Source organism: Ostrinia furnacalis, unplaced genomic scaffold (genome assembly GCF_004193835.3).
Source record: "Ostrinia furnacalis isolate ACB-3 unplaced genomic scaffold, ASM419383v2 OfSCF1026, whole genome shotgun sequence".
Taxonomy (NCBI): Eukaryota; Metazoa; Arthropoda; class Insecta; order Lepidoptera; family Crambidae; genus Ostrinia; species Ostrinia furnacalis.
In genome coordinates, this window is record NW_021131265.1 from 141,479 (window position 1) to 154,936 (window position 13,458).

Sequence of the window (13,458 nt, forward strand, 5' to 3'; positions counted from 1 at the left end):
ACTCGCCAAGACAATACAAATCATGACACCGCTCAATACAAACAATGGCTTCGCCCATAAAGATAACACTGAGGTGAAAGGTGGGGTGAGCATTAATCTGGCAGGGTACCGTTGTTCCTCTGAAAGCGTTCATTAGAGCACAAAAGAGCAGTCTATCAGCTAGTTTCCGTGGTTCCTTACTTATACTTTAACAAATTGGTGTCTGGGTGTGGTAATGCTCGGACAATGCTGGCTGGTGACTCGCTGAGCTGAAAAGCGGCCGCAGATTGAACCTTAAGTCCATATGTTAAAGTGCACACACATGAGTCATGGTTGCGCCATTAAACTTTAGTCAGAAGTAAGGAGTATTTTGGTGCGGTGAATAGGTACTAAAGGTGGGGGCAAAATGCTTTTGCACGTAAAATGACGAATGTGGAATCTCACGACTGTTTCCACCGAGACTGTCCTAATTGTGGATATTGTGTTATTTCTTACCTAGACTTTATGTCGGTTGATCTTAAACTTAGGTTGTAATTCGAATTTACACTCAAAAGTTTTGTCGCAAGATTTCAAATTTATTTTTGTCTATCTTTAAAAGTTTTGTACTTTCGTTTTACTTTCCAAGTTCCATGAGGGAATCGAACCCAGAACAGAAATGACTGAATTTATATAATGATATTATACTATACTATACTAAGTTGCACCATCTTACTTTGACTTTAACAAACGTCAAAAAACTCCATACAAAAAACACCGGTTATCCATAAAATAACTGTTAAAGTTAGGTGGTGCAACTCAGCCTAAAAATTATGGGATTAAGTAATAAAACAATGTTTTAAAAGTATCAAATTTATTAAAACCAATAAATGGCAAATTCATCCAGTCTTCATTATTATTATTACAATGATAATTTTCATTTGTCAAATTTCCTGAAAACATAAAAATACGTTAATAATCACGAAATTATGAAATAAACATTAATTTTAAAGCCCAATACAGACTGATACTTATTTGGTGAGTTTTTTAAAATGTATAATGAGATCCAAGTTACGTTACGACTATTATGTCACAGATAATGCAAAATATATTTATTTAACTTAAGACAAAGAAAGAAAAAACGTATTGTTATATAAAATATAGATTAATTATCTATTTCATAGTCACAAGTTGAGGGGTTAACTTTAGTATTTTTATGGAGTTCATAATTTAATTTAAAAAAATAAAAAACAATACATTTTACTTATCAGTCAGTAACGAGCTGTAATTACCTATTTTATAATAAAAGTACAGTCAACAGCATATCAGACTATATTTTTGTTGCAAAATGGCCTCTACACAAGATCGTATTATGTATTTAGCTGGATGTGCTGTTGACTGTACCATCTGTTTCAACACAAACAAACTCTTACTTGAAATTGAAACAGTTTCTTGAGTAAGCCCATTGCTAAGCGTTTATGTTACCAAGAATGCGCAAGCCACAACACATTTCAAATGGTTTCAATGAAATTATTTATTTCAATAAACAAAATGAACTGAGATATTAAAAATAACCGAGTCTGACACTTTTTTGCTCAAAGATATAAATTCAGTTTTTTAAAAAAAAAATTTATACAGATGTTTAATCAAACCATTTAAAATGATGATGTGATGAACACAAACCATTTCAAAACATACAATACCCAACAACTACACATAGTACTCGAGTGTTAAAATATTTTTGTATCTCATTATAAATCTTCATAAAAAGAAATATTTTCTATGTAGAGTACTATGAGTAGCACAAAATATTAGGGGCTTATCTATAAATAGCCTTAAGGTATAAGAATCCAAGTATCTTTATGTTTAAATATTTATTTTAAAATATTTTGGAAATTAAATTACCTAACTTAAAATAACACAATAAAGAAACTGAAAATAATATTAAAAGATTCATAACTCGAAACTTTTATAGGAATTTAGGATATTTCAGCATTTTCATAGATAAGTGCCTAATAAAATATCTAATTGAAAGTCCATTCCCAGGTCATGCACCATTCAAGAGAACATGCGAAAGCAAAACACATAAAACAGACCAAAAACCAAACATGCGCTTTGTGCTGTGTATTTTGAGGAGTGTAGAAGAGAAGCAGTAAAGACAGAATAATAATAAGTAGGAAGGAGATTAAGATAAGATAGGTATTTCAAGATAATTAATGAGAAAAAAATAAGGTGATACTTTAAAGTTTATCGATGAAAAACATAAAAAATAAATTATTTTTTATGTAACATATTATACACACATGAGTATGTGTATAAATAAATAGAGTAATAGTTAAGTAAGTGCAATGTTTAAAATATCTTTTCTATGTTATTCGCACCAGTATTCGCACTTTTATATATTTTTATTATGAAATTAAGTGTTTTTTTTTTATCAAAATGATCTTTATTTATTTTTTTGTGTGCTTTTGTTGTTCTATTTGTCACATAACGCAGCTTAGAAGAGTAGGTAGTTGAACAATTTTGAAAAAAGGCCTTTTGAAAATTCCCCGTGGTTAAAACGGAAACATAAAGGTTACCAATTCGAATTAAGATTATTGAAGAATTTGGAAAGATTTTGAAAAAGTTTTATTTTAAGTAGAATAGTTTTTATATCTAAGTGCATTAAGCGTGGAAAAACTAATATAAATGTAGGGCTTTGCACGGTGGCTCACTAAACATGGGTTAGATCACAAAATAAATAAGTACCTATGTACTGGTTAGATTACAGTTTCTAGAAGCTAACTTAAAAAATATAGGATCTAAATCTTATTACTTTATACGTTACATCTACTACCTATTAGTTATTTAGTATGGTAAATTAGTACCTAGTTCAATTGATTCAGTAATTTAAAAATTAACAAACAATAAAGATAGAAGCAGTTAAAAACGACGAGACAAATAAAAGCCAATATCTAACAGATTAAATATGGTGACATATAGAGGCGTGAAATCATTTTAAGGCAAGAATGAAGTGGAAATCCAATTTTCGATGGTTCAACCATCTCGCTCGTTTACCTCACGACAAATATCGTGATGTACGGTAGGTAATACAAATTACTGTACCCTAGAGAGACCCAAGCACAGTCTTATAGCGTTTAAAGTCAACCACCAAGTTAAAAACGGTTCGTTGCATGAAAGGCACTTCTATACTTTTTCCATTTGTCCTACGGTTTTTAAAGGTATGGTATCTACAATGACCAAAGAACTGGGCAAGAAGGAGCAACACTATCGCAACACAATTAATTTTAAATTAGAGCCCAAAAATTGGGCGCTATTTTACCTAAAAGTAGACAGCTCCAGTAAAAAGAGTATTTTTCTGTTCCTTAAGAACGAACAAGAACGGATGATCAGCTTTGAATTTGATCGGCTCCGGAGAGACGGCAGACGATAGCAACGTTATGCCGTATTCTGTAAATAAGACAAATTCTTTTCTATTCTTCTTATTTGTGATTTAAACGTTTAATTATTTGGAGTTTTCATAAAAAAATGCAATACTAATAATGAAGTCTGAAAAAATCTAAATATACGGGTTTCGAAGAATTTGTATTCGACTTATTTTTCAAATGTTGAAAATACGGAACGAAATTACAGACTATCCCCCGGTTTCTAAATTAAGATTTTTAGCTTGAGTGTGATCATTTTCTAGTTAAGCCTGTATGTTCATTATTGTTCATACTTGAAAAGAAAATTAGAATGATCCTAAAATCAAACCGGAGGTGTGGTCATAAAAAAATGATCTTTTTTTTTATACCATCTTCATTCTTCACCTTCAGTTTCGGATGAAGGCTGGCTAAATTACTAAGTCTTCTGTGCATAGATGTGACCTTCAGAATAAGTGCACTGTGGTCAAATTCTTTTTTTTCTCAAAGGTAAGTAAAAACAGTTTCTTCTGCTATAATAGCACAAATGGACCCAGTATTCAGGTAGAAGATGGTAATACAATATTAAAATTAAAAGTCTGGATATAGCGAGGTCTTTCTTCAAAGTGCAAGTCGGTTTACTTCAGTCAGACTACTTATAGCTTAGTTTTTATAACTTTCTATTCTATTTGGACCTAAAATCTACCTACGAGTAACTACACTAGTCAATTCAAAAATATTAATTATTTTTTGTTTATAAAATCGAAAAATTAATTCACACGCTTAATAAATTTAGTGAGTTACCATGCAATACACAACCTAAAAATAAATTAGTTTTTTATGTAGATATTTTATTTTATGGTTAAATACCTGAAACTAAAAGTTTGATACTGTTCCGGTAAACAATGTGTTTTTCTGATGCTTTAGAATAAAATAGAATGGATGATCAGCTCTGAACTCTTTGGGTACCGGCTTGAAGTTGACAAATGAAGTTGCAAATGCTACGCCGAAAGCTGTAAATACGAACAAAAATGATTTCACTTTGTAATAATACTAACTGACTGGACTGCACTGCACTTGCACTGGGAGGGGTATGAAAAACAGTTTATGACCTATTTTCAGACCTACTCGGTCATCAAACAACATTCAACGATTATTTTTTAGTTATTAGACTAATATAATATAATAATTGCGCCGTTCCCAATTTGTGATATTTATCTGCTTTCTGCAGCAGAAATATTAAGTCCTTTTGATTTTTTGTTGTTTATTGTTACTAGTTTTCAAATTTTCATAAGCCATTATTCTTTCAAATAAAAAAAAATCTATTCTATTCTATTCCATATTTAAGCCGGCAGACAGTGACTGAGTTTGTTGAATGTTTAATGTCAGCGCTGCCATATGTTGTAATTAATATTGATCATTTTGTGTTTTCTGCATAAAAGTATCTATCTTTTATGAATGCAGAAAACACAAAATTGACTTTTTGTTTTAAATTATCCTGCTTTCGCCTCCGAGATTTATTTTACCATGTAGTACCCCTGTACGACAACCCAATCCGCACACAATATTCAGCGTAGTAGTATTAAAAAACAAAAGAGCGGGCAACTCCACCCCTACCACGCTGTGGGCTCGGTGTCCGAGCGGTCTCATTCCTTTGTGCGCACGCGCAACGACCGCACGCAGTATAAGAAAAATGCTTAAGTGACGTCACCAGGACGTTTTTACCGACAAAAAACGTAATTATTTTAAGTTGTGCAGTGTAGTGACGAGAATTAGACCCAACAAAAGGTTGGTTGTAACAACTATTTTGTGCAAGTGCTCGTACATTTTTATTATAAGCGTTGTGACACGACGCGTAACTTTGACCCATTTTTAGCTCCAAGTTAACGCGCGATGTTAACCAGTAGCCATTTTTTTGCTCCGAGGTAATGCGAGATGTTACCCAGTAGCCATTCTTTTGCTCCGAGGTAATGCGAGATGTTACCCAGTAGCCATTTTTTTCTCCGAGGTAATGCGAGATGTTACCCAGCAGGATAATTTAGATCGAACTTCACTTGGTAAGTTCGTTTGATCATTCAAACATATTTTTTTCAATCATTGCCCTTAAAGTAAAAAGAAGAAGAATAGAAATTGACGCTTATTTGCGTGAAATGCAGCTACATTATCATTTATCGTGCAATTTGAACATAAAGCTAAGTATTTTTAATCTTTGAATAATACCTAAAAGTAGACAGCTCCGATGAAAAGTGTATTTTTCTTTGCTTTTAGTATAAACATGAACGGGTGGTCAGCTTCAAAAGACTCGGTGCGAGAAATTGACTCTATCGACTCAATGAATGCTGTAAATATTTCAAAATAATTATTTGTTTATGACTAGGATTTTAAAATTAAATAGTGACATATGAACATGAAAATAAAATAAATTATTACGAGCAATTTGAGTACATAAAGTGAAATTACACTAAGTCTTTTGTTACCAATTGTAATTTTTTGTGATCTGCAAAAAGAGGGTATTTTTGTGTTGATTTGTATTATTCTCTATCGTATTACTTTTGTAAAACCAAAAATCGCTATCACAACATTTGCTATGATCGTTTGAACAAAAATAATGAAAAAAAAAGTAAAAAGATGAAGAATATAAATTGACACTTATTTGCGTGAAATGCAGCTACATTATCATTTATCGTGCAATTTAAACATAAAGCTAAGTATTTTTAATCTTTGAATAATACCTAAAAGTAGACGGCTCCGATGAAAAGTGTATTTTTCTTTTCTTTTAGTATAAACATGAACGGATGGTCAGCTTCAAAAGACTCGGTGCGAGAAAGTGACTCTACCGAGACAATAAATGCTGTAAATATTTCAAAATAATTATTTGTTAAGACTAGGATTTTTTTTGCAAATAAAATTAAATAGTGACATGAACATGAAAATAAAATAAATTATTACGAACAATTTAACAACGAACAGAGTAAAGTGAAATTATAAATTTTGTTGTAATTTTTTGTGATCTGCAAAAAGAGGGTATTTATGATAGGTTTTTATTAGAGATGAAACGGATAGTGGTTTGGCCGGATACCGGATACCGGATATCCGGCGGCCGGATAGTTGGCCCATTGTCTCGTTGTATGTCATGACGAGTTGAGCGCCGCCAGGTGCTTCGAACGCGATCAGTGGGTCTAGTAGACAAGTCACACTTTTCGAAAATCGAATCCGTATCCGACCGAATAGAATGTCAGATTTTGCCACTTGTCTAGGGGGCAGATCAATTCGAGCGATTTCGGTTGCCATCGTGAGTGTGTGGTTGAATAGGGAAAATTTAAATTAGTTTACTTGCTTCGTAATCTGACTGAACTGCATCATGTCATCAGACCATCAGTGAATAAAAGATCGCCTATTTTAATTGGCTATATTTCGGACATTAACAGATATTTATTTATTTAGTACTAGCTTTCCGCCCGCGGCTTCGCCCGCGTGGAATTTTGTCTGTCACAGAAAAACTTTATCGCGCGTGTCCCTGTTTCAAAAACCGGGATAATAACTATCCTATCTCCTTTCCCGGGACTATCTCTATGCCAAATTTCATCAAAGTCGGTTCAGTGGTTTAGGTGTGAAAGCCAGACAGAATTACTTTCGCATTTATAATATTAAGTATAGAAGTATAGATTCGTCATTAGAGTGAATAGCCATGAAAAAGAAAAGATTTTTGAAAGGCCTTAATATGGCTTTTTTTTGTATCTTTTTGGACTTTAATCATACGCCGTTATTACTTATTATAAGCCTTTTTATTGATATTTACTTCAAAGATGAATGTATTTCATTTTATTAAATTGGGGTACTTGAACAGTAGCTCCCGTAATTTTTTAGATAATTAACAATGTAGCATATAATAACCCTCTGTTTCGAATGTGCAGATTATTATAATGATAATGCCACCAATTTAGATATATATTTTCAAAATTTTTACTCATTTAAAAAATCAATTGAATTATGCATTAAGTAAACGTAGGCACTGATATTTAACCTGTTCAAGCTCCATATCTTAATTATTCTTATATAAATGCTGTGTGCAACATTCATAGGAATATAATTTAAATGTGAAACCTAGATAAGTTATCATTGTAATTTTATTGAATTGTATTCTGTGGTTGTGCCTTTAAATAAATAAAATAAAATAAAAAATAAAATTATAAGAAAGTGTCGTAGTTTTTTAATATCCGGTATCCGGCCGGATAGTGAGTTACTATCCGGTATCCGGCCGGATAGTAAATTTAGGCCGGATATCCGGCCTACCGGATAGTTACCGGATATCCGTTTCATCTCTAGTTTTTATGTTCGTAAAATTTTTGACAAGACAGTGTATTTTTGTGTTGATAGTTAAATATTGTGCGGTTAACGAAATATAAGTAGTGTCATCTTGTGAGTTAGTCCAGTAAGCAGCAAGCTAGCATAGAAGCCTAGAATGGATACCTTAAATTGGACCATCCCGATAAATAATGTGTTTTTCTGGTGCTTTAGAATAAAATAGAATGGATGATCAGCTTTGAATTGTTTAGGTAACGGCGGGAAGTAGTCGACTGAAGTTGCATACGCTACGCCGAAAGCTGTAAATAAATATGAACAAATATTATGTCCCCACAACATTTTTACTCGAGAGACGTCCAGTCTTTCATATTTTTTATTTATTTAACAAAAGTAATATTATTATGTAGTTGCCGTTACCAAAAATTTGTCATAGATCATTGGATTCAAAATAAAATATATTTTTTAGTATTAATAAAAATTAAAAATATTGTGCTGTTAACGAAATAATTATATTAGAAATAGTTATGGTCAGTTGAGAACTTGAGAAACAGAAAGCAGCCAGTTAACCATGAAAGCCTAATAAATAGATACCTAAAATAGGACCATTCCGGTAAATAATGAAGTTTCATAATGCTTCAGAATGAATATAAAGGGATGATCGGCCTTGAAGGTGATTGGTATTGAAATGTCGTCCACCGAATCTATCCGGTCTACGTAGTAAGCTGCAATCAATCAATAATTTTATGACCTTCCATTAAAGTCTAAAATGCAAATTACACTGATGTTGTTCGGAGCTACTTAATATACACTGTGTGAATCCTTCGAAATTTCGTCTATGCAGGGTAGGAATACCTTTTAAATATTCACAAGAAACATTGTTACAAGGTAATTATTTGACAATATTCCACGTTTTTTAAAAAATTGTTCGAATAGTCATTGTGACTGTACACTAAACAATATCAATAACTTATAATTTTCTTGGAATGAACATGAAAATAAAAAAACTGGTCACGAACTAATCGACTGATTATAAGATTTTAATTCTATATATGACATACATAACATTTTGAATTTATTAAAATTATAAAATGTTATGTATGATTATTGATATGAATAAATTGATTCAACGACCGATTCTTTTTGTTATTTCTTGTAGTTAATTGCATTTTTTTGCGATTTGCAAATAGGTAATTATATGTCTATGTAGGTATATCTCATGTTAAATGTTCTGTGTCAGATGGTTGGTTGGATGATTGTTTTAAGTAAAATGTATGATTTTTATCAATCATCGTGCAAGTCAGCATAAAAAATAGCAGCTGGGTAACCACGAAAGCCTAATAAATAGAAGGTACCTAAGATAGGAAATTTCCGGTAAATAATGTAGTTTTATTTTCCCTCAGAGCGAATATAAAGGGATGGTCGGCCTTGAAGCTGATAGGCAGTGTTTCCATCCGCTCTACTTGGTAAACTGCAATCAATTAATATTTTTATGGCCTTTTGTTAAAGTCGAAAATGGTATGCAAATTAATTGCACTGTAGTTGGTTCTAGTTTTTGTAGTAGGTAGTAACTACGAGTTTTGTTTTTTACTTATATTATTTTTTATTACTGCTTTCAGTCAATTGTTTATATTGTGATAATATCAATTAAGTATTTTAATGAATGAGTGAATAAGTAAAACACATAAACACACACAGTTTTAAGTAATTGTCTTGTTATGAACCAGAAAACGTTACGGCACTGATTATGTACAGTCGACAGTAAAACAATGTCAATAAATTGACGCCAAAGGAATATAGGCACTATGACACTTTGGAGTAAGTACATAGTTTTATGTGCTGGCGGCTGTACATCCTCAACATTTGTATGGAAAGTGTAATATTGTATCATGAGTTATGTACACATACTAACTACTAGTATTTATTACAACCACTGATTAGCACATATCATGCTAAAATACGAACACACGTTACAATACCTAATATGAATTAACTATTCATATAAGGCTCCGCTGAACATAACTTGATCTTTAATCTTAAGGTGGTAGAGAAAAGGATGGTTGGCGTCGAAAACAGTCTTCGGCTTTATGATAAGGCTATATCCGACAGCGTGGAACGCTAGAAACAAAATAAGAATTAAAAAATGTGCTTAGTTTTAAATTTACTCATCAATGTGTAAACTTTATACTCGTTTATTAACTCCCGTAAACACAAACATTACTATGAGCTTTCACAGTGCGCGTGGACGCACAGGGTGACGCACGAACCAATCACAGAGCTCTATTTAACACTGCGTTCGATTTGCTGCTTCACTTAAGCAAGCATCGTTTGTGAATACGGGCGTAAAAGTCCACAAAAAATGCGCTTGGTTTTAATTTTACTCGCTTGTGTGTAAATAGTTAATATTAAAAGTTAACAGTTTTTCAGGCCATTTAATAAGTCAAACAGTCGCTATTTCAACTAATCAGGATGAATGGAGTAGCAATTAAAACCTATATTTTTTGGCGAAATATTAACAAATAGGTACCTACTCCATTTATTTTATATTCCGTATGTAACCACGTTTAATCATGTTTTAAATGAATAAATCTCTTTAAAAAGTTTAGCTGAATAAAGTAATAAAAATAATAGTTTATGGCTGCATCTATAAAAATGTATATCAATTAATTTTATGAAAATGTGGTAATATCATGCTATATTTGATGATTTCGATTGTTGGTTTTATTAATATAAACAGGTTTATTTTTTAAAAATAATGCAAATAAGAATAAATAAATAAATATCCTTGTAATGTGTACCTACTCGTAAGTACTCTAGTCCCAAACTTATATTTATTACTAATAACCCTTTTCAAACTTAAGCTTCTACAGAGTTAATGTATTTTAATTTTGAATTTATTTTGCATGCTTCGAAATGCGAACCGAGCCAAATTTTTATACACATTGGGCTAATACATTGTATAAGCCCAATGTGTATAAATTTCTTGCAATCAATATAAAAACTTTTCTAACCAAACACAATTTTACCTATTTTATTTCTTATGGTGTTACTACAACTCCATTGAAGAGGGTAACGTGTTTATGTTTTAATTCGAAGTAAAATGGCCTGTCTGCGTCAAATAGAGACTTCTGTTTTAACATAGTCGGTACTATGATGCCGTACTCTGAAATAAACAATCATTAATTTATTGGCTTATTGATGTCAAATTGCACTGCTATACATATATCTTACTTCGTTTACCATTTGTAAAAGTCAAACCAACTTCTTATTATTATCTTTCCATATTTAACATCTCTCTACATATCATTCCATATTCTTAAATCTTAGATAATCGTAGTATCCTAAGTTCATCAGTAAGTATTTAGCCATTAAATATATACATATTTTTTTACTAATGTGCCAAAAGATTTAGAAAAACCATAAGTGAAAAATAAAATGAAAACGAAATGAGTCATTCAGATGCTTTATGAATTATATTGAATGTAGAGTAAACGAAAATAACCGCAATAAATAAATATACATAATTATATTTATAAAATAAATTAGTAAAATTTAACCTAAAGCAGGCAAAAGAGAAAATTTAAATCGTACATGTTACACTAATTAGTGTTTGAAGGGTCCACTACAACGCCGTTGAAAACGTTTAGATGGTTTTGCTTCAGTGCAAAGTAAAACGGCTTGTTGGCGCGGAATTCTTTGGGGATAATGTAACTTGCTGGCGCTATGCCGAAAGCTGCAATGAACGTCAAACATCAAAGATTAAAAAGATTATAAATGATTAAACCTAAAGCAGGCAAAAGAGAAAATTTAAATCGTACATGTTACATTAATTAGCGTTTGAAGGCAACTTGTTACCATTATGCCGTAAACTGCAATGAAAGATTTGTTCAATAGTTATGACCATTTTTCTAAAGTTTTTTATCCAAACTTTTCTTAATTGTTCTATTTTTATGTTTTTTGCACTTTAGTACAAATAGTGGATAATGTAGTGTTTGATCAACAGAAAAAAATGTTAAGAAATGATCAAAAAACAAACATGTGCGTAAATTAATGATAATGAATGTAAAGTAAAATTAAAATGGCCGAAATACTTATACCATATAGAAAATCAAGAGTAAACTAAATCTAGTGCAGGCAAAAGACAAAAATTTAAACCGTACATGTTACACTAATTAGTGTTTGAAGGGTCCACTACAACGCCGTTGAAAACGTTTAGATGATTTTGCTTCAATGCAAAGTAAAACGGCTTGTTGGCGCGGAATTCTTTGGGGATAATGTAACTTGCTGCTTCTATGCCGAAAGCTGCAATGAACGTCAAAGATTTGTTCAATAGTTATGATTATGACCATTTTCCTAAAGTTATCAAACTTTTCTTAACTGATCTATTTTTTTTCACTTTAGTGCAAGTGGCGGATATTGTAGTATTTAAACAAAATGTCCGTATCTAAAAAGTTCTAATAAAATATCAACCAGTAAGTACTTATATTTTGATGAAGTGTACGTTAAAAAATACATATTTTTGTCCAGATTAAAAAGCATTACATTATTATAGTCTGTAAAGTCCAGTAAGGTATAAATTATAGCCTATTAAGCCCATTTTTCGTACTAATGCAGAAAACTTAAACGTACTAGCACCTTTCTGTTGAACTATTCATGGAAGGCTCCATTAAATACAAGTTGATTTTTAATCTTGAAGAAGTATAGGAAAGGATGGCTCGCGTCAAAAATTTTCTTCTCCATTATGAGTTCACTGTATGTCACAATTTGGAATTCTGGAAATATTTTAATTAAGTTACTTTTATAATCAAGTTTTATGTAGTTACCTACTAATTCCAAGCCAAAGAGATAATGAATCTGTAGAATTGTACAAAAAAAAATTAAAACAATATAAGACTGCTGACCACTTTTAAATTTGATCATAATTCGAGGAAAAAATAAATAAATAAAAAATATGTATAATATTTAATACAAATTTTGTGCATATTAAATAATGCATATTGTATCCGAAGGATATTAAATAAGTGAATATTAATATTTTTTTAGTTCTCTTAGTTCTGGTGTAATGGTGGTGTACAAAGATGCGTGATGCATAATATTATACTTATAGTAGGTATCTTTTTGTTTGTTGTGTTACATATTGTTTGTATTTGTAATGTTAGGCCTCCAGACACTATCAATAAAAATAATAATTTCTTTTTTTCTTTCCTTCGTTAATAACATTCTAAATCTTCCCACATACAAATAGCATTGTTGCACTATAACCCTCATTCCTTACCAACCACCACAGTGACATTAAAATAATTGAAGTAATATCATTACTACCTACTGATAGTGTCTGGTCCGCTATTGAGTATTCTAAATATTTTAACTACTTTAAAAAAATTACGCCCATTGAGTATTCTAACTACGATTTTAAAATATGACCGTAAAGTACAGACATAACCCAATCTGTAGGCTAGGTAATTGTTACTAATTATAAAAAATAAAAACATTCAATAAGATTGTTAATTTAATTATACCTAGTTAATTTAGGGCATCATTACAACTCCATTGAAAACCTTAAGGTGGTTGTGTTTTAATTCGAAGTAAAACGGCTTATTTACGTAAAAATTATGCTTTGTCATTAACATTGCTGGTACAATGGCGAAAGCTGAAATTAAATGTAAAAAACAAATAAAATAAAAGGAAGAAAAAAGTTATTTTATTTTTAATTAAAGAAGACTACACATTGAAAGTAAATTATAGTTATTGTCATTATAGGTTGATTACAACGCTAATGAAAACGCTTAGATGATTTAGC

At 31.2% G+C, this 13,458-nt stretch overlaps 1 protein-coding gene across 31 annotated transcripts in view; it reads right to left on the minus strand.

Annotated features, from left to right (window-relative positions):
- Window positions 1–812: 812 nt before the first annotated feature.
- Window positions 813–13,458, minus strand: part of serpin-1 (antitrypsin) — a 39,414-nt gene continuing 26,768 nt past the window's right edge. For 7 of the 31 annotated variants that reach the window (XM_028301946.1, XM_028301944.1, XM_028301943.1 and 4 more), the window contains one exon: window positions 813–908. Coding sequence is in view for 20 of the 31 variants with exons in the window: in XM_028301917.1 (XP_028157718.1) it covers window positions 900–908; window positions 7,827–7,960 (143 nt within the window). In the remaining 11 variants the exon portion in view is untranslated. Of the gene's footprint in view, window positions 909–3,277; window positions 3,406–4,033; window positions 4,037–4,220; window positions 4,370–5,576; window positions 5,696–6,088; window positions 6,208–7,826; window positions 7,961–8,252; window positions 8,384–9,013; window positions 9,130–9,636; window positions 9,777–10,680; window positions 10,822–11,248; window positions 11,392–11,817; window positions 11,961–12,290; window positions 12,431–13,177; window positions 13,309–13,458 lie in introns of those variants that run through there. The other 24 variants (XM_028301940.1, XM_028301931.1, XM_028301938.1 and 21 more) reach the window with 22 other exon arrangements.